The 23,103-nt window shown below is 33.6% G+C and overlaps 2 protein-coding genes across 3 annotated transcripts; both read right to left on the minus strand.

Moving 5' to 3' along the window:
- Positions 1 to 7,128: 7,128 nt before the first annotated feature.
- On the minus strand, positions 7,129 to 8,592 carry LOC148615658 (uncharacterized). The gene has a single exon (XM_088581692.1). It carries the CDS (start codon positions 8,590 to 8,592, stop codon positions 7,129 to 7,131), a length of 1,464 nt encoding a protein of 487 aa, XP_088437818.1.
- A 4,463-nt stretch (positions 8,593 to 13,055) lies between these two features.
- On the minus strand, positions 13,056 to 21,549 carry LOC148615659 (neuropeptides B/W receptor type 1-like). Of its 2 annotated transcripts, none has more exons than XM_088582124.1 (3): positions 19,854 to 21,549; positions 18,179 to 18,289; positions 13,056 to 17,584 (listed from the first exon to the last, which is right to left on the minus strand). In XM_088582124.1, exon 1 carries the CDS (start codon positions 21,463 to 21,465, stop codon positions 20,380 to 20,382), a length of 1,086 nt encoding a protein of 361 aa, XP_088438250.1. In that variant the 5' UTR covers positions 21,466 to 21,549; the 3' UTR covers positions 13,056 to 17,584; positions 18,179 to 18,289; positions 19,854 to 20,379. The 2 variants fall into 2 exon arrangements, with proteins under 2 accessions (XP_088438250.1, XP_088438251.1); XM_088582125.1 differs by having other exon boundaries at positions 13,067 to 14,841.
- Between the last annotated feature and the right edge of the window lie 1,554 nt (positions 21,550 to 23,103).

Consider the following 23,103-nt stretch of genomic DNA (forward strand, 5'->3'; position numbering starts at 1 on the left):
TACTGAGGGATATTGAAAAGAAGTTATGCAGAATACATGACTCTATTTGTCGACATCTCATGTATCACGCCCGAATCACGAAGCTCTATGGAATTGCGCAACACACTGAATAATATGCACGTGACATAAGTTGATATAAATATACGTATTTTACATAAATTTTCACTGCTTTGCACAGGAATTCTGTCTTTATTTAATCATAAACAGAAAACCACAAGGCTACAAACCACTAATTCAGATTCCCATTACTCTCTACGTTAATTTGCTCGTTTTCAGAGGATCCTCAATGGTTTACCTTATGTTTAACCAAACCAAAACCATGTGTCACCTGAAACAAACACATGTACTGCTGTGTCACTCAAAATTTCAAAAGGGGTTCACTACTTTGCAGTGCAGCACTGACACTCGGAACTCATCTACCCTGTAGCACAATTTTATTTTTACATAAGAATCCTGATATAAGTCCAGCTCTTCTTGGTAAAGAGTTCGAGTCTTTTAGCCAGTGGCTAGTAGATAACAAACTGTCTCTACATTTGGGAAAAACGAGGGCATTCTATTTGGCTTAAAACGAAAACTTTCAAAATAGACATATTTAACTTTGTCTGCAATAATCACACTATTTCTTCACAAAGTATTGTGACATATTTAGGACTTCACATTGATAAACTTCTTTCTGGAGAGATAATTGTCAATACTATTATTCCAAAACATAATGCTAAACAGAAGTTCTTATACCGACAGGGTAAATGCTTATAAGAAAATTATAGAAAAACATTACTGTCAGCTCTCATACAGTGTCAGATTGAATATGCGTGCTCGTCTTGGTATGACTCTATCTATAAAAATTAACATCATTAATTACAGATGTAATAGACACGTAAAAATATATGTTCTAGAACTAGAATAGATTGTTAAATATTTCATAGTTTAGGTTTCTTTTAAGAGTAATCAAGGGAACCAAGGTTATAGCGGTAATCAAAAGAATGTAATCCAGGGACAAAGACCAGACATGGAAAACAGACATACAAAGCAAAGAACATAAAGTAACTAAAATCATACATACGAAGTAAAAAAACAAATGAGCAACTCGGAGCATGGACCAGGTGCACCGGTAGGGTAAGCGTCCTCTGCTTTTCTAGAAACAGTTAATGTAGAAAATAGAGATAGAAAACTCCCACTAAACCATGTTCATAAATATTTTTTTTTAAAGTCAACCTTATATAAAGGATAACTTTACTACAGTCAGAGATTATCGTCAGTATTTTACACGGTAAAGTGAGTTCAATTTTGGGTACCACCGATCAAATGTCAACAAGAAATGACATTCTTTTATAATGGTATTATTTTTTTTGGAATTCATTACTAAATCATTTGAAAAAAATATAAAAAAAATATTAATGATTTCAAAAACAATGTTAGGAATATTTAGCAGGAAAAAATCAAATTAATTGTATTGTGTATTTATATTTTTCATATATACCTGTCTAAGTCATGAAATATTTTTTTACTGTTTATCTTAATGAGTAAGATGTATGACACACCGGGACGCCATTGGAAATATGCCATGTGGCTTTCATGGGTTATCCCAATTAGATATAAACATCTTTGGATAAAGGTATTTTAGTCATCATTACACTTACTTAAAACAGATTTTGTGTATGAATTATCATATGATATTTAACATATATGATGCAATAAGTCTTTTTAACTTTTAATCAAATAAGCATATATCATATGTCTGTAATATTTTAATGTGCTTCACCATGGTTGTATGTGTTGATATTTTATCAAGAAAATCTATTTATCAATCTATCTATCTATCTACCACAAAGTTACAAAGGTTGAACGGGAAATGTCCATCAATGGTGTACCATCAGGCATCATGTTAGTAAAAGTACCAGGGCAATAACAGTGTATGAATTACGAACCTCCCTTTTAGATACAGTTTTTTTTTCTAAAATAGGCATGGTTAACACTGTTTTGAATGATTATGAAAATTTCAAAATCTAAATCCGTTGTTTCCATGTTGAAATTCGGTGGTCGTTAACTGCATTTCATAGTTCTTTGGTAACAAAGAAGCCTTCAATCATAAGGGTCAAAATGTTCGAATGAAAGTCATATTTGTACAAAAAATTAAGAATATCTGGAATAAATTTACTTTGTTTACGTCCCGGGTCCATAAGAATAATCAAGGGAACCAAGGTTCTAGAGTATGAATAAGTATCACCATGAAAATGTGTTTTTAACGTTCATAGTTTTTGAAATACAACATAAGAAATACAGCTTTCTCTCATCAATTTGTGATAAAATTCGATGCAGTCCAAGGAGGCTTTGACATATAACGAACCTTGCTTTAGGTGGTGTCATCCTGGTTTGCCCACTTTTAATTACTTGTATAAATAAACATAAGGGGTTATGTTGTTTTAACAATTAAAGTCTATTTCTGAATTGTAGTATATATTTACCTGCATTTTACCTGTAAAATCTTGTAAAAAATCCTATAATTTACTGTTGAATGAAGTGAAATATAAACATTTTAATAATAAATCTTTTGCAGACTCTTTAGAAATATGCTCAATTTTAATTTGTAAAATTTATACAATTTTGATGAAATACCTTAAAAATCCTGAAGTAAGTATGATTTTGATGAAATATTTTTGAATATGTTCTTGTTTTATTATGATCTATATATATTGTAGTGCTTCATATATTTTGTTTTTAACATATGTATCTTTAATTTTGTTTCCATAATATAAACATGCATTATATGTGCTATTATATGTCTGATATGCAATATATTAGTTAAGATTACTTTCAATGTTGTTGCAGTCAAAATCAATTGTTAAAATTAATTGTAATTGACTTCAAATGAATTAAATATTAAAGTATATAAAGATGTGTTATTCATCTTTTTTTTTATATTTATACATTAAAAATAAACTATACAGTTAAACAAAAAATCCTTTATATTCATACACAAAGAAACATACATATATAACACCTTTCTATTTAGAACAGACTATAATATTTTATGGTCAGTAAACCCTTTGTCTTTTTTGTTTATTTAACTAATTGGTAATTGGTAAAATAAAATGTGGGCAAACCAGGATTAAACCCTTTAGGTTTTAATTTAAGAATTCTTTTCATAACTAAGTGTTGGAACCGATCCAACTGTTGAATGTCGCTTTGCTTCAGATCTGTTCATAACCATAGAGAAGGATCGGCAAAGCCACATTTAAGTATAGTCTAAAAAGAACGTTAGGCTGAGTTTCTCTTGAACTTACTCGACTAAGGGCTAAGAAGGTATAGTGACCTTTCATACAGGCTCGAATAATTCGCTCGGATAAGCAACCGATTTTGGTATCAAAATGAATTCCCAAGAATGTCGTGCATTCGGATATCGGTTTGTTGTCATTAAGGATGTGTCATAAATAATCCAAGAGGTTAGTTCGTTGATGATTTGATAATTGTAACATGCAGGATTTCTGAGCATTAAAGCGAAACCGCCTCTTGTATGCGTATCTAGAACAAACGTTTGGCTTTCTTTGGAAACCTGCCGGAGTAGTGTTGATGCATGAGATATCGTCAGTTAGAATAAGATATCAGCTTGTTAAATGAAAAGGTCCAGATTTGCAATTACCATTAACCATATCTGACAACAAGTCATTAATAAAAATCAAATATAGAAGACCCGACAGCACTCCGCTTTGTCTTTGCACCTTCCATTACAAGAACCCTGATTCACACTGATTCTTACTACAAAGACAATCATTCATTATTGACCAAATTTTACCTCTTACAACTTCAGCACCTTATACACACAGTAAACATTAATACTTTTCTCCACGCAGTATCAAAAGCTTGTTGCTATCTAAAAAAGCTACATAAGTTTTACTACCGGATCCTAAATTATTTAAGACATTTTCGGGCAAATTACTAGTAAATAATGCTGTTATACAACCTATATGTATTTCAAAACTTTGCCGTTGGGGGTAGGGAAATTCATATTGACCAACACATATCGCATAAATCGATCTTTAATTATGCTTTCAAATACTTTAAATATACACGATAGTAAACTGGAAGGACTATAGCTATCGGGTGTTGTCTTATCTTTATCTCCACCTTTGTAAATGGGAGCAATATACCCAAGTTTCCAAGCGACTGATACATTTGTACATAACCAATTTCGACAATACGATTAAACATCGCGGCAAGACAAAGTTACCATACTTTAAATGTTCATGCTGAATTTATTACACCCCGCTGCTTTCCTGAACTTTAACTTTTCTATTCTTTGACGTACCTCGCACTCCAGAATCGGACCACCAGGCAGCTCGCGATTTTCTGCTAGTGTGTTATGAACGATGTTAACATATGCATTTTCTATGACTTGTCTGTTCTCCTCGTCGAAATGTTCACTCATCTGCGGCAGATATAGCTTACTGAAGAAGTCTGAAAAACAAATAGATATTGTCGTAGGAGTGTTACAGGTATCATTATCATGTACAAAGGACTGATTTCCTTTAAAGTGTTTGATCATTTCCCAGAACGGATATCACACCAAGCTGAATTGTGTGGCATATCTCAGGTATTGTTCGTTCGCCAAAGTCTGCACACGCCTGAAATCTGCTTACTCATTCCAGAACGGCTTAGTGTGCTTGTTATATCAACATTTCGGTACTACAATGTGAAATATCATACGCTTCATGCTACATAGCTTGATCTGCAAAATGTACCACCAAATCTCTTTCAAAACTTGTAACATGTATACTCACAGCTGTCAAAGAGGGTCTCCAGTCCTACCACAACATTTGTTTCTCCCGTAATGATATTAGTTCAATATTGATCCTGAAAAATTCGAAAGACCTTCTGGAAACAAGATTATTATCAGAATATAATAGCATTAAAGCTGTGATTTTTCAACTCAACTCAATTCCCCACACTCAGTTAAAATCCCGACTCAAAAACATTATACATCGTTGCTTCTTCACTCTTATGAGGCTGGCTTCATAGATGATATGATCCGAAAGAATAAACATCGTTTACCAAGATCCTTTAATCTCAGTTTCCGCTATATAGATGACGTATTATCGTTAAACAATCCCAGTTTCGGGGATTTGATACATCGCATATACCCCAAATAACTTGAGACAAAGGATACTACATACACTGTGACGTCAGTCTCAAATCTTAACTTACACTTAGAGATTGATGGTATAGGAAAACTATTGACCAAACTATACGACAAACGTAATGTTTTGTCATTCAGTATTGTCAATTTTTCCTTCATCTTCATCTGTGGCAACATTCCTTCAGCACCTGATTATGGAGTTTTCATATCACAAATCATAAGTTATGTCACAGCTTGCCGTAACTTTTTGTTTTGCGCTAGACTACTTATAATTAGGCCTCTTGAACAGGGTTATGTTGCTACAAGATTGAAGTCATCACTACAGAAGTTTTATGGTCGTCATCATGAACTCGTGGTTCGTTACCGTGTATCAATCTGCACCATGAAAAATGATTTGTTCAACGTGTCATAGTTTTTCTTTCCTTTTTCTTGTACCCCGGACTTGACTTTTTATGAACAACTCGGCATGTGTTTCTAGAAAAGCAGAGGACGCTTGCCCTACCGGTGGATTGATGGATTGATTGATTGTTGGGGTTTAACGTCCGAGCGCAATATTTCAGCTATATTCAGACAATGAACATGAAATGATGATGAATTGAAAAAAAAGGATGGGACACAAGGATAATAGTTTCGAAAAATTTTGATTACCACTAAAAAAAGGGGGATGGGTAAGGTCGGGCAATTTAGCCTCTTGTGGCGGAGAGCAAAGGTTCCTACTCCTATCGAATACCACAGCTGGGTTCTTCAACGTGCAAGGAACGTGGCATCTTTCCCAACACGGACTTTCCGTATTATAGCCTGACAACCCCAGCATGCAACACGCCAGGGGTACCCCATTCCACCACCTGGGGCACACAACTCATTTGCTCTATGGGCAGAGGGCCTAGCCACCGGCTAGGTTCCTGAGCACTATTAAGTCGCCTTTTACGATAAGCCTAGCGCTGCTGCAGGCCGATTCTTTTGACACCCGGACCTGCACGGGTCACCTACCGATGCACTTGATCCATGCTCCCGGTTTTTAGTGGAGTCCGACTTCTTCATTTACTTTCGTTACTTTGTATGTATTATTTTAGTTATTTTATGTTATTTTATGTTTTTTGTTGTGTTTGTCTGTTTTCCATGTCTGGCCTTTGTCCCTGGATTACATTCTTTTGATTTCCGCTAGAATCTTGGTGCCCTTGATTACTCTTAGTTATAAAACTATGGTTAGGATCTGCATAAGACAAACTATGTCTTTGTACGAAACACAACAATTTCTTAGTTTTTAACCTATTTGATTTACATAGATCTTTGTCTAAGCAGGTCACCTTAAGATCACCAGTTATCATTTCATACACATACTCATTAGAGTAAGTACACAAAGTATCAAGTATATTTAACTCAAACTTGTACTTTTCAATGTATTCATTAAGCTTTTTCTATTGAAGATAGATAACGTTTTGAGTTTGCTTTACATTTATGTTTAGGTATCACACAAATATCACAACCAATTTAAGCACTAGGACATAAGGTAGACGACAATGATACCCATGACATTCCAGTACATTAATTACAGATTGTACATACTGAGAAGTAATAGACACAGTAACAACGATTTGATAAATGTATTGTTAGCCATGTTTGTTCCGTATTATACAATTTTAGTACAATTAATAGTTTAATTATGTGAAAATTTGCAACTTCAAACTCCATACTCCAACTGCAAAGTTCATGTTGCAGATCGAATTGAGAACATTGTGTTTATCTTATTTGTTATTCAGTACAGAATATTTATATATTCATTGTATTATTCTACGGTGTCTTACTAACTTTATTGAATCAAAATACTTCATCTTATCTAGATAATGTTGTAATCAAATTCACCAACGGTTTTGGCTTGATGATTTAGCACTTTAATATTTTTTTTAAAGTGTTTATGTTTATTACCAAAGTCATATACAACTATAGGTACAATAGCAGAAGGTTGTGTTGACATAAATAAAGAGCTTCTTACATCACAATAAATCAGATCTTAGCTTCATAGCTCTGAATATAAATTTACCAAGATTACACAGATCTTTGATATTATTTGAACTTAATAATTGTATAAATTTATACATAGATGGACGTTTCCAATAATAAGGTTTAATGAGACATTTTCTAAAACCATGATATACAGAACATTTAAGAATAAAATGCATCTCATCTTCTATATCATTTCTACAAAGAGGACATAATCTATTTTCTCTTGAAATACCATAAAATCTACCACTCTCAATAGCGAGATTATGACTACTAAGGCGTATTTTTGTAATAGAAGTTTTATAAACCTCAGGAATACATTTACTTAAATAAAATTGCATACAAAAATTATCAACCATATACTGATAGTTAAAACATTTTACAGAATTTTTTAGTTGACTGTCCAAGTCCTGTTTACAATTATCAAATAATCGTTGCTTGATAACTTCAAAATACATATCACAAAAATCACCATTTACAAAAAATGCTTGATTGTACCATATATCACCTAAACCAATATGCAACAATTCATTTTTAATAAAATACAGCCAGTTGTTACTGTTACTTGCGCAACGTTCCAATTCATCATATAACATTTGATAACACTTTTTCAAAATACAATTAGAGGTAGAAAGTAACTTAAACCAGTACTTAAATATTCTACATTTCCTAAAATAAATCAAAGGTGTTCGTCCTAATTCATAATACACCATTACATTATTAGTAGAAGATTTAACTTTAAGTATATTTTTACAATATTCTAAATGTACCCTTTCAATAGCTGGTGCTTTATGTGCACCCCATATCTCACATCCATAACTTAAAATACTATTAATATAGGTATCAAAAAGTGACAATAATGTATAATGATTTAAATATAACAGTTTTATATTTCTTCTAAGTGCAAAAACAGCCTTTCTACCGTGTTCAGACAGCTTCTTCTGTAGAACATTATATTTACCATTATAATTATATATTACACCAAGATATGTAAAACTATTTACTATCTCTATTTCATGTCCATTATAAAACCATTTTTCATCCTCATTTATTCTACCACCATTTCTAAATACAACAATCTTAGTTTTTGTAGTATTTACACTTAACGCCCATCTATTTGTATAATCATATAAAGTATCTAGCATATTTTGTAGGCCTTGTATAGATTCAGAAAATAATACCATATCATCAGCATACATTAATAAAAATAAATTTAATTCTTTGACTTCTATCGGTACTGGGTCGCTATTTATAAAACCCATTTCACAATCATTGACATAAAGAGAAAATAAAATAGGAGACAAAACCTCTCCTTGCATGAGACCTAATTCATTTGTGAAAAAATCAGAATTGAATCCATTAACTTGTACACATATTGTTACATTAGAATACATTGATTTTAAACTTTGCAATAATTTACCACATATACCCATATTTGCAAGTTTATGCCATAGCATTACTCTTTGAACAGTGTCAAAAGCTTTAGTATAATCAACAAAACAACAGTACAATCGTTTTTGGATGAAAGTGATTTAAAAATAATAGAGGACAACGAGAACATAGCATCAACTGTACCATACCCAGGCCGGAAACCAAACTGTGCATCGGTTATCACATCAAACGTATTAGACCATTCTATCAATCGTTGATTTAAAATTGAGGTAAATAATTTACCAAAGTTACTAACAAGACTAATCCCTCTGTAATTGTTTGGGTCATTCGTATTTCCACGTTTAAAAATAGGCACAAGTATCGCAATAGTCCATGATGTAGGGAAAATGCCAGACGTTAGAATTCCATTAAACACTTTTATAAGAGTAGGCAAAAATATATGTTTAAATTCAATAAAGTACTCATTCAACATTCCGTCAATACCGTGACTTTTGTTCCGTTTCAAGTTAGTTATAGCAGTCAAGATTTCTTTTTTCTGTTATTGGCTTATCTAACTCCTCAAAGGCACAGTCTTCCACAATATCCTGCATAAAATCTGAGTCAATTTCAATATCCGTATCGGGATTTGCAACACCTTGAAAATGTTCGAAGAATCTTGTCAATGATATATCATTTTTAAAAGAATTCGTTTTCCGAAACTTCGAATAAAACAGTTTAGGGTTATTTATCCTCAAATAGTCCATCATATTACCCTCGGTACGCATAAAATCACGTTTCAATCGACTTTCAAGCGTTTTATACTTCTTTTTGGCATCTTTCAACTTGGAATGATTTCCTGGATTTTTCGCACGATTAAATATGTTCAAACAGTTTATATACTTTGCATACAATTCTTTACATTGACGGTTAAACCATGGTTTGTCTATTTGTTTGTTGTCAAAATTAACGTTAGTATTTTGACACTTTCTGAAAAATGGAGACATTATTTCCTCAAAATGTCTGGTAAAGCTAGTCAGAGAACAGTCCAAAGATTCCTGATCTTCAAAGCTAATAGCGTTACTCAGTTGGTTAATTTTGTCCATATTTACGCGAATACACTCTGCACATTGGTCCTTTAACTCATTATTCCAACGATATTTAACAGATTTGTCACCAATATTTTCTCTATTCACGGATTGTTCCGGACATTCACGTTCTATATGTAGCTTTAATTCTAAATGTAAAAAGGCGTGGTCGGAAAAACTGGTAAAGTTCGAAACAATAAACTGGTCAACAATAGAGAACAATGTATACGGAATAAGTACATAGTCAATAACGCTCAAACCTTGTGCTCCACAATAAGTAAAGTCATTAGAATAACCATTCTGGTGTCGGCCATTCATTATCCTGAGGCCAGAGTCCTTGCACATCGACAATAACTTGGCACCAAATGCATTCGTATTAGCGTCGGGATTAATTCTTGCTGGAATATTGATATCATTATTATACTCAAACACATTCTCAATATTGTTTCTAATTGTTCTATGAATAATATCACCTCGTATGTAATCGTCCATAGTTGCTGTCCGACTGTTCGTATCACCAATCACCATTACATGACCTAGGTAAGAATACAGTTCGATGCTACTTTCAAGTTCAGTAAATAAATCACAATCATAATTCTTATAATATTTAGACCTAGCAGGGGGTATATAAATACAAGCAACATATAAACTCTTATCAATTGTAACAATACCTTTGTCAATAATCAACCAAATAATAGTATCAAGTATACATGTCTCTATCTTAATAAACTTTTCAAAAGTTTTTTTAATCATTACAATAATACCACCACCTTGCTTAGACTTTGATTTTACCCTATAAAAATATAAACATTTGGTTTTTAATTAGCGCGTGCACGGCCAAAGCTTGCCGAATGTTTGCCAAACTGTTTACATACATTTTTATCTCTACTTTTAGCCTATCATTTTCACATTTTCAGGTGTCCATATAAATTTTCGGTTCTCAATGTCAGACTTCCCTAAGTATGTTACTCTGTTGAGCACTGACTGAATAGTAAACATCTTTTCGATTACGTTACAATTTTGAGAAAGACTTTGTTCACTGACAGATTTAATGTCGTCTCTCTGAAAAACTTCCATAACACTCCAAGGATCGCCTTGGATAAACAACTATAAAATATAACAATCCCTAGCATACTTTTGAACAGTATACATTGTTTAAAATCTTTTAAACTAATGTCCCATTAATAAATGAAAATATCCAGTCCCAACATTTTCGAGTTTTTGTTCCACATCGTGTAATTTATCAATATCGATATTTGATTGGTCAAGTTTTTTTTTGTTTGCTTCCCATTGTTTAATCTTAATTTTATCATTAACTACAGTTTTGATGTTTTCATTTTATATCACTTCTACACTAAAGGCTATGTGTAAGGGTGTGTGAACATCTGAGTAGAGCTTACTTTATTCAAGTATGTCAAAATCTTCAAAAGATTTCAACAGTTTTGGACTACTTATGGCATAATTTACTCAAATAATCCTTTGGCGTCTTAACATGAAAACAATGAAAAAATAATTAGAAAATTGGGAATAGCCCTCAATTTGTGATTAGCCGTTCTGGGAATTAAATGTCTAACAAGGTGAAATATACCTGTCAACATTCAGGGATTAGATATTTTGGGCTACAACCGTTACATATATATTTCTCATACATTCAATGATCATTGGTTCGGAGAAAAGAAAGAAAGAAGCAAAAAAGCATATTACAAGACACAGTTAAGTATATTACAATATATGCACAATGAGGTGATCTCAGGAAAATTAAGAGTCCATGTCCTGAAGCCAAGTGGTAGTCGTTTGTCGTTAAACGCCTCCAGGCTATTACACAAGCGTGCCACATTTGGCAACATCCTGTGCCACTGTGTTAATTAGGAGATGCGTATTTACTTAATGTTATCATGCTATTCATTACCCCAAAACCAAGGAAAATAATAATATAGGCGATTTTGGAGAAACAAATTTCTACACCGATGAATGTTTTAGAGGTATAAAAATAATTAATTGACGGCAAACTTTGAAGTTATATGATTTTATGTAGTTGAAGAATCTTCTATATACGCATATATAATATATGTAGATAAAAATATGCTTTTTGTTGTGTATGCAAAAAAACTGCCACGCGATCCTACATGTGCCAATGCCATTATCAAATTGTTTATTAGTAAAAGTGTATAAAGCAGAAACCAGTGGATTGAGATTGAAGGGGATTACAGCAATTCACGAAACTCAACATCACATTTAAAAAAAATTAAACTAGATTTGTTTGTCAAATATGTGTCAGTTTTTCCAAAGCACATCACAACACTGTTCCAAACTCTTGATATATTTGCTAAATGAACTGCTATTCATATGGAATGGGATATGAAAAAATCAGCATGCATCGGAGAAAACGCGGAGACAGCTCTATGAAATTTCGATACATTTAGCCTGAAGCGTTATTATTTATTTAGGTTATTCGCCGGTTCATTTGTTGCATTCCACCATATCTGTTCTTTTTTTATAGGGTAAATCAGAACTACTCAAAGTTTACTTTGATCCACAATCACTTTATAAGATATTTTGAACCGCCTCTTTGTTCTAGTGGTAGCAAAGCTTATCTCTCCAAATACCGTGGTGGAAGATTAAAAAAATAGGACATATAGTATTCAAATGTTATAAAGTCACCAGTGGTTGTTCGAGTTACTAAATGGTGCCCTAATAGACTGCTGCGTTGTGCTAAACCATGTGAAAGTGCCGGGCTAGTGTACATCAAGTTCTACTCAATTGATGAATTGATGTTCTCGACTAAAGTCATGAAATGTCTCCCTTGTCCTTATACATTTATTTATTTTTTTGTTTTTGTTTCTATACTTATTATTTTCCGATTGATTTTAGTGAACGATAAGGCAGTCTATCAAATTGATAAATTTTCTCTAAACTTTCTCATCACGTGACCCCCAAACCGAAGTATACGTTTTGAAAACACTTCGATGAATCAATAGAGGAAAAACATACATAAAAATATATGTATTTATAGCCATTTTTAGGTTTTGAATTGTTTAGTCTCCATTTCTACGATTTTCGGTCTTAATTTTGCAATACACTGTTGTCATTCTTATAAACCCAAAAATCCGAAATATATGTTGTGGAAGAGTAATCAAGGGAACAAAGGTTAAAGCGGTAATCCAAAGAATGCAATCAAGGGTTAAAGACTACACATGGAAAACAGACATACACAACAAAAACATAAAATAACTAAAATCATACATACAAAGTAACAAATGAAAAATGAGCAACTCGGACTCCACGGAAAACTGGTAGGGTAAGCGTCCTCTGTTTTTCTAGAAACACCCACCGAGTTGCTCATAAAAAATTAACTACGGGGTAGACGAAAGAGGAAAGGAAAACTATGTACTAAGTACTAAGTTACAGCCCTAGATTAATCCTACAGCCAGCTATATTTTTATATAGCCTAGCTGGCCGAGTTGTCTAGGGCGCTGGATTTCGTGCAGGCGGTGTTGCCATAGATGTCACTGCGGTACGAGTTCCCGCGGAGGGAAGGACCAAAAAAATTGCATCGCAAATTGACAGTTCTAACATCGTTGGGAATTTTTCAGACCTTTATATATATGTATATAAGATGGTAACTTTTACATTGAATATTTCGGATAACCGATATCCTTCTTCAGCATAAAACTAATAAAGTTCAAGATCAAAACATTGATTCAGAAGCTGAATCACGTACGCTGTGGATGATTGTACCTTTATCAAGGGCACACATAAGTACATGATAAGGAATCTGAATGGAAATAACAAAGGAGGTGTTTAATCAAAATTAAGAAACGAATTAACTGTGGAAAACAATTAAGAAAAGTAAAAATATTAAGAAATGAATTGAATGTGGAAAACAATTAAGAAAAGGCAAAATATAGTAGTACGGCGTATTGATGTACATCATGTAGTGCTGTACCAGCCTTAGAACAAGACCTAAAAATGAAAAAAAAATTTCGTTTATTCCATCTGGAGTTGTTTGTAATTTTTTTCATCCAAAAGCTTTCCCGAAACATTCTTTTACATTTTGACCAGTTTTTATGATGTTCTATGATCGTATGGAGATCCGTTGACATTTCAGTAGTATCCAAAAATGTGATTTTAATGTCAGAAATTTCATGGGTGAATTTGATTGATGGACGAGCATTGTTGGCATGTGTGATAAAATTGTCTAAATTTTGTTTAGTCTCCGTCCTAAATCACATTTTGGGATACTACTACGTCTGTAAGAGACGGGAAAATGCCAATGGATGGTCACAGCAAGCCAACTGAAAGTCACCAATACTTATCTCCCAATAGTTGTCATCCAAAACATTGTACTAAAAGTATACCATACAGCCAGGCACTTCGAATTCGGCGCATTTGCTCATCTGACGATACCACCAACAAACATCTAGATGAACTCCGTGGTCATTTGTTATCGCGTGGCTACAAATCAACAGATGTAGATCGGGATTTGAACGAGCTAACAACATCAGCCGTAATGATCTCCTCAAGTACAAAACCAAGAAAAAGAACAAAAGGGTTCTTTTTGTGATTACTTACCATCCAGCCTTTGGGAAACTCTCGCAGCTACTTCATTCGAATTGGGAAGACATTCAGAAACAACCTAAGCTCTCCAAGCTCTTTCCTTGGGCCCCGTTCTTGGTATTCCGTAGACCTAGTCATATTGACTTCACTATTTTAGATTTTTAGATCCTGCAATTGTCAAATAACAATGTCCAAATTTCAAGTACACGTATATGTATTTGGCAGAGTTAGTTTCTCCCAAAAATAGTACGCTTCTCTTCAAAACCTTTGCATCATCTTATTATTGTGAAAAGTGAAAAACACATGACTAACATTTCGTGCAACTCATAGGCTGCGTCTATCCAAAAATACGAAGAAACCAGTCCTTTTAGAATCGAAATATCGCTATCGCTCGGGGTAAAACAATACGACACAAATGGCCGGCCCATGGTAAAACAATCATACAGTTGTGTTCTGTGATTTATTTCTTAATAATGTTATGATTCAAAATTTTTCATAAAATATTCTTTTCCTTTTTGAAAAGCTTATGTTTTAATATCATAAGTGTATAGGCAGGAGGGTGACTTTAGAACAAAAATCGTTTAAACGAAGTTCTCAAAACCCACACTTTCGCAATAGGAAGTCAAATCCCATGTGCCATTCAAGGAATGTAGTCTCTGTGTTTTAGGGGTTGATTTCTTCGATGTCTGACTACTGTAAATAAAAAGCGAAAATACTAATTATTACAATATTGCCACGTGTGTTGTACATGTATGTCAAGGAGTATAGTGATATTGTGTTGACTATTCATGCGTAATTATTATGTGTTAAAGAAATAGTCATGGATGCAAAGGAAGAAAAACAAAACATTGTACTAGTAGGGGGACTGGAATTTTTGTATAAAAAGATTCCAAATTTCAGAGACTATTTTTTACTCGGCCATTGACATAAAAGCATGATTCAAAACAAAAATGTACTTAACAATGTATCAAAATCTGTCCTCTGACCTCTTCAAGAAAATGTTTTCCGCAATTCAAGAAACAATGTCTGCACAGATTGTTAGTACATCTGGAAATAACCAAGCATCCCACGCTTCCTTTCTGCTCTTGATATTACTTTTATCAGTTATGCATCATCTTTCAATTCATTTAAAAAATACAAGAAAGAGCCTTGCGATGTATATATGAAGACTATGAGAGTACATGTGATGAACTATTAGATCGAGTTAAAGTACCATCGCTGATGATCAGAAGGATGCGTACAATGGATATACATTGTTTTAATATTTTAACCAAACAATCACCACCATGTTTACAGGATCTTGTTTGTTTTTTTTTATAATCTCGAATTATAATTTTGGATATTCAAATATTGTAGATATATCAAGACTACTAACAACTAACTATGGCAAGATATAATTGTAAATATTCTGCAGCTGTTTTTATGGAATGTGGAATGACCTATCTGATGAATTTAGCTAGAAAAATATCAAATTTTGATCAGTTTAAAAACATTATGTAATCATGGGATGGAAAAAAATGTAAATGCCCAGTTTGGGCTGGCTCCATCTAGGTCTTTTCCAGTATATATATATATATATATATATATATATATATATTATTTTTCTTTAACGCCTTTACATTGCTTTTTGTCATCTTTTAGTTTAAGCGGTAGTCATTCTTTAATTTAAGCGGTAGTCATTCATCTGTTTTTTTTTTCTGCTTTTATATCCAGCTCTTATATGTATGTTTTGCTGTCCCTTACTTACTTGCCTTATTCTTATCTGTTATATTAATATTTACTTGTTATGTAATGTCGGTCAAAAGCTCACCTAAGCTTATGTTTTTTATCACTTATTTTATGTCAACTCTTAACGATACTTATTTATTTATCTATTTATTTTATTGATCTATTTCTTCACAAATTTCTTCGATACTCGGATTGGAAGACATCTGTGGAGTTGGCCAAAGTATTTTTTTTTCAAGCTTAGTGTATCAAATTGGGAAACTAGCTTCTTTTCCACCCCATCCTACCCCCACCAAAAGTCGGATGGAAATTGAAACTATAAACTAATCCCAGTAGCAATGAATAAATGAAAAAATAAATGTCTGAAAATGTTAGTCGTGTCCTCTCTAGCTGATAACATCAGTTGAAGCTCGGATTAGTCAAGGTACTACAGCTTTTGTATCTTTTTTTTTGTCCCAAACCTTGTCTGACGTCTGGTCTCTGTCCTACAAATTGTCTTTTTTTCTGTCCTAAACATTGTCTGAGGTCTATTCTCTGTTTCCCTTTCCTTCTCTTATTTCCCCGATCCTACCCTGTGCATCTCATAAGAGCCTAGCATCTTCTCTATTTCTCTATTTTTTTGTAAGTACTGGCATGGACGTTTCCTGTCTTTTTGCTACCACATTAACTTTCTCAACATCTTTAGAGCCTCTCAAAACCGTAAATCTGCACCCGTACTTCGTATAACTGCATTAGTGTTGCAAGAGTTCAATTAAGGCGAAACTTGAGTGGAACTTAATCACCGGAGTGTTCATCCTTCACAGTAACTAAATTGGAATGCGAAAAGTCACAGTAGTCATATCAGTCGTGGTAGTAATCTGTTGTCGATTCACCACATGGATTCTCTTCGTCCTTGCTTTTAGGTCCAAAGATTTTTTTTTCTTTCTTCTTAACAAAAACGTAACTGGATTGAATTTCATTCTGATCAATTCTGTCTTTCATGTTCTTCAATACCCATCCGGCTTAAACACACGATATCATCTCCGCAATAAAGTCAGAAAATCTCGGTAGAAGTGCTTACTTGGGATATCCAGTTCGTTTATTGTTCAACAAAAGCACTACTGTTTTTTTTTGTACTCCCCAAGTCTTTTCGTGAAGTCAATGACTACCCATCTAAACTTGCTTGAGTACTAGTCAATTGGCTGAGTTTGACACCTGGTATCATATTTGAACTGAAATGTTCTAACACGCGATAGACAATACATCATGTAATTGATTAGAGTTCAGTATGATGGTCATCAGTCATCGTGTGTGACTTTTCTTTATTGGACAACAACAAACATGATGATATTTCTGTTGCTTTTCTACATTTTGGACTTTTGGAATAAAAATGTGATAGATTTGATGATCCTGTATATTTATACTTGCTTACTTGCTTATGCCTTCGGTACATAAGCCACCAACAACACTCCTCCATCTAGTTCTATTTTGTGCCGATCTGGCCACTTTTGCTACTTGTAACCCTCTGCTTCCAGTTCAGCTTGTGTTTCTGGGTCTTCCAACTTTTCTTTTCCCTCGTGGGTTCCATTGCAACGCTTGTCTGGTGATGGAGCTTGATGGCTTTCGTAAGGTGTGACCTATCCAGCGCCATTTCCGTTTCTTCAGTTCTGACTCTATCGGGAGTTGTTTGATCTTCTCCCATAGATCCACATTTGTGATTTTCTCAGGCCATCTATGAATTTATAGTAGTTATAATTATTATTATAAGATTACATGTGGATTTAGGAATGCATATTATGAAAATATAAAAAAAGAGTATGTATTAATGGATGGAGAACAATAGAGGGTAGACGATTTTCAAATCGTTCATTACTATTATTTGTTTTTAAACGACTGCTTGGTGGTTGTCTAACAGGTTCATATCCCAACATTCTGTCCTCATTACTAACGTGTGCATATCCCAACATTCTGTCCTCATTACTAACGGGTACATATCCCAACATTCTGTCCTCCTTACTAACGGGTACATATCCCAACATTCTGTCCTCTTTACTAATGGGTACATATCCCAACATTCTGTCCTCCTTACTAATGGGTACATATCCCAACATTCTGGCCTCATTACTAACAGGTACATATCCCAACATTCTGTCCTCATTACTTAAAAAAAAATAATATCTTTGCTGACAATGCGTCAGACCTTTTTGGTTTTTTTAATAACTTTTAGTTAATGATAACAAAAGAGTTACAAACATATGTATCCTGGTCATAAGTGCTAAATTTTCCTGTTCTTAAGTAGTGTATTAAAAGTATAATATCTACTTACTCGGTGTACTTTATTTTTGTAAAGTCCGTGAGTTTGAATGAAGGCTGTTATAGTACATGGACTGAGACACACACACGTTTTTGTTGTGATGATCGTCAACAGACTACAAGACTGAAAAAATACTAATGCTACAATATGTAAAACATATATCTGAAAGGTGATGGATTGGCGTATTACCCATTTTTACAGTTTATAGAAACTTGTTGGCTTTTGTTTTGCCACTGATTGACTTTATTGTAGAAAGATGGCAATTATGACGTTCAAAAGTGAAAACTAGAGGCTCTGGAGGGCTTTGATTTATCACCAGAAACTTATTTCTAGGCCGCCTATCTACTGCATATTTGATGTAGAAATAAAAAAACTATTCCAACAATTGAAACCTTTTCCCTGTCTACTCTTTTCTTAAAATATATACAAAAAAAAAACTGACGAAATGGTATTTTTTTACCTTTCAAGGCCAGTACTTCGTACTAACAGTCTGTCATTTCCGAGACAACTGCAAAAATGTTGGGTTTTTTTATTATAATTTTAAGGGCAATTACTTTAAGAACATATTTGAGACTTTTGTAGGCCTTCTTGTCAAAAGGATCATTTCGTGAATTAAAAGTTTCTCTCTATCTATCATACAATTCAGAAAATCATTTTTTTTTAGTTTAATTGAAAATATCAACACACAATACTATTTAAAACATAAAATATATGAATTTAAATGAAAAGCAACAATCAAGTTTAGAGAGTCAGAGTTTGATGAAACAATTAAATGTTAACATAACATAATGATAATAATACTTAAACTTGTTTAGTTTGTCCCCACATACTGTCCCTGGAAGGCTTAAACGCTCAAACAATTGAGTGATAAAAATCTTGACTTTTTGACCCAGTGGGGTACAAATATAGGCTTATACTCACAAAGAATCCGAGAATATTCTTTGGCGACAAATTGATTCGGTAATAGAAGGTATAAATGAAGTTACATGCGGAGGTGCACGATGGACCCTCCCAGCCCATGGACTAATACTGCGACATGCGAAAAACTTACTTTGAAAATAAAATAAAAATGTGTCTTGTAATTTTGCAAATCTATCGGCATGGTCAAATTTCTATGGTTATATAATGATGAGGACACGAAGGTCTTGAATCTAATTTTATAGGGGGGGAAACATGATCAGTTTTTAGACCAGTGTAGAGTCGAATTTATGTGATTTTTACGGAAATATCGAAAATCCCATTTTTCGCTTTTCTGCAAAAATTCTGACTACAAAAATCGCCAAAATTCATCAAAGAACCCCGAAAGTATCAATTGTGATAAAATTAAACAGAAAATACCAAATAAGCCTTTTTTGCTGAAGCATAGATACTCTAGGGTTTTTGACATGGAAAAAATATGTTAAATTAAGCGATTCTTCGGTAGGGAGGGGTACATTTTTTTTCATTTTACCCCAAAGTATTACCGAAACTTTTTTGGTACCATTGTAATGCTGAGACATTGAACTACGTGATGATAAATAAATATGTCAGTTTACTTCGTTTGGTAGAGAGAAGAAGTATGAAGAATAAAAAAATGTAAAAACAATATTTTTGCAACGAGGTATAAAAAAGTAGCCAAAAAATACAAAAATGTTTCAGTTTATTTTTTGGCGACAAAAAGATTCGTAAATACGAGGTATAAGGGTACCTGAAAATCATATTTTGGTTGATGAGTGAGGGTGCACGGGAGTTATCTGAGCCCACGTACTTGGCAATATTTTGTCTTAAGTTTAAATTCTGTTAGGTCAAGGTATTTCTTCTTCCTGAAACAATCCTTTAATTTGAAGTAGGTGTCTAATTTTCCATCTTCTTAATTTTTTGTACCCTAGTTGTTCTTATTTCCAAGAACTCAAAAAGTGTTAACGAAATTTTCATATGTTGGAATCTTTTTATTATGTAGGTCTTTGTTACAGTTATAGGTATCAGTTGGTCCCAGATAAAATTCACATGTCGCTTGTTTTATTATTAACAACACGATTTTATGTTTAATCTATCTGCATGATCTCCCATAAAAATGTTGTTAAAACATTCGTTAGACCTCTTACAAGCTGAAGGATGGATCATGTCAGTTGAAAGTTAGGTTGCACTAGTATGTTCCAAGTATACCGTGATCTTTGACTACCCACAACGAAATCTAACATGGACACGTTTACGAAATCAAAACAGGGAGTATCCTATTCACTGCATGAATTTGTACCAGTGTGTTCTGAACTAATCTTCTTATTCCTGACGATCTGTTTAAGGTATCTTCGAAAGCGTTCGTCTGATATTCCATATATAAAGGGGTTAGAAACATTGTTTATAAATACGGTCCAAAGAAAAAAATAGAATAATGCACCTTGTTGTTTTGTCATATAGCATTCTAAATCGTCAATAAAATGAAGCATCATAGCTAAAATGTGATGGATCTCAGAACTTAATGTAAAAACAACCGTGATTATTATAAATATTAAAGTTGTTTTTCGAGATCTTACGCTCTTCGCTCCAACTGAATGACGACGTAGACGCACAGTAGATTCTCTGTGATGAGAATTCAGTCTCAACATAATTCTAGAGTATAGAACTGTCAGAAAAATTATAACAATTGCCAGACAAACTTGCAGTTGGATATAAAACGCCTTTCCTAGCGTTTCAAGCAATACAGAATTGACCATAAAACATTTAGTCTCTGTCAAGGTTTTAATAACTATTGTTTCTGTGTTGTTGTAAATGAAAAATGGTTCTGTTGTTGTGCCATATATGAAGAGTGACTGCACTGATATGACAAGCCCAAGAATGTTAATAGCAATGCAACTTCTTTTTGCAAATGTTATCGATATTTGTTTCTTCATCGGTTGGCAAATCTTGCGATGGCGATCAACGGCAATTAAGATAAGGAGAAATGCCGATGTGGTACTAGTGTAATACCCCACAAAATGAACAAACTTGCATAGGAAATTACCAGGAAAGTTCTTGGGATAAACAAGGTAGACTATCATAAAGGGCATTAGAATGCAGCTACTAATCGCATCCACTAAAGCCAGGCATATTACGTACGTACGGTAATTCGACGAAACAAATCTGGAACCAAACACGTATAACACAGCTGCGTTTCCAACTATCCCTGTTACCATTAGGACACAAATAAAAACAATTCCAGCAACATTCCTGTTCATCATTTCACTGTTTATATCACTAATGGTAGTGGCATTGGTCATTTCTATTTCGAACAACCACATGGGACAACGTTGTCCATCTAGAGAATTATTATTTTGCTTCATTGTTGCAAATCGTGTACTAAAACAAACTGATACTTAACTCGTGCGAAATCACATTGTCTATCGTGGGAGAAGTTTTAAGTCATTATGACACATCCGTTTTAGGTTTTCCGAATACAGATTCATCTATACAGATGATACTTGACATACAAATGATTAAATAAAATAATTTGTTAATCATACAACGAAATGATACGATGAAGGTCGGGATTGATCTAGCAATCTTTGTAAAATTTGTACGCACTTCCAATAATCTTATGCAACGCCACAGGTAAATAGTTATTGACATACTTGGTTAAGACGGGACTACCAAACGATGTTCCGATATGGGTTATCGGACGTTATTAACGCTCCAGACGTTAATCTCATCTGAACCTACAACCTTCATCTTTTTCATCTGGATATTGATATATCGGATTGTGGACAGAACGATGTGCAATACAGAGTACAACACTTTAAGAGCTTCTTTTGATTTCCATTTCATGCATGCGGGTCTTACCTAGTTCTATTTTGGAATCGTTTTCATTCTTGCATTTTCATTGAAATTGCGATCATTTTTACAATCCGCCTTATCTGAAGCTTCAGACATTATGTATGTTTAATGGGGAATGTTGTGTAACCAAGTTGTGTCTGCCAACTTCGTTAAGGAGATTTACACGCCCAGTGGTCATTCGATGCATAGGGACTTGCTCCCATTATCAAACATGCAACACGACTATTATGATAATGATTTATATAGTTAGGTTGTGTTTTAATAGTAGAGGCAAGGTCATGATTGTGTTTGATGCTGTTTCTTTTTATAATTAAAATGCCCCTCCCCCAAAAAAGCAAAAACAAAAAACATTGGGATTTTGGTTTGCAAAATACCTTGATTTTTCACAAAGTGCACACCTAAAACTTTCTTGCATCGCTTCGCTCGGTAATCGATTCTATTTACGCCCCCTGAATTCATGAAATTTAAAGGAAAAATACTGATCGAAAAATGTAACTCCTTTTATGCGGTTATTAAACTAAAGCCATAGTATACAAGATTTCGTGATTTTGGGTTTTTTCCGATTCTGAAACCAACTTTCAGCAATTTAAAAAGAAAAATCTGTATAAGGAAACCCGGTATCACAATATTTAGGTCAAGTTAAATTACATCTTATGATGGATACGAACTCTGATCTCGGCGTCCGTGACCACTCGACCACAGACTCCCGAGGACAGTTTAGTATTTAAACTTTAGGTCATACTTACCAAGCTAACGAACAATAAGCCGGCAAACAAAAAGCCCGATCAAGCTACCAATCAAAAAGGCAGCAAACAATAACAAAGCGAGGGAAAACGCCAATATCTAAAAGCCATAGAACATAACAAACTCACAACGGATTTTGCCACTTTATTCGCTAATATTTATGTATCATTGGATAATTTCGTAACAACAATTTTTGACACTATTGTGTTTATGCACGTACTTCTGAATTTGCATTTCAAATTGAAACTGAGACTGAAAACTCTTGAAATAAAATTTTAAATGCCTTCATAGACGTAAGATATTAATTTGCATACTGAAATGATAAATTAAATAATTTTGGACCCTGGTTTATGGCCCGATTTGTAAATGTCTGGATCTGACATTGAATTTCTGTCAAATTTAGT

The sequence above is a fragment of the Perna viridis genome, chromosome 5 (assembly GCF_037379345.1).
Source record: "Perna viridis isolate PV_CMFRI_1.1 ecotype Kerala chromosome 5, ASM3737934v1, whole genome shotgun sequence".
NCBI classification, from domain to species: Eukaryota; Metazoa; Mollusca; class Bivalvia; order Mytilida; family Mytilidae; genus Perna; species Perna viridis.

Coding starts and splice junctions, on each gene's coding strand:
- LOC148615659 (XM_088582124.1), bottom strand. CDS start 21,465: ATGAAGCAAAATAATAATTCTCTAGATGGACAACGTTGTCCCATGTGG.
- LOC148615658 (XM_088581692.1), bottom strand. CDS start 8,592: ATGCTATGGCATAAACTTGCAAATATGGGTATATGTGGTAAATTATTG.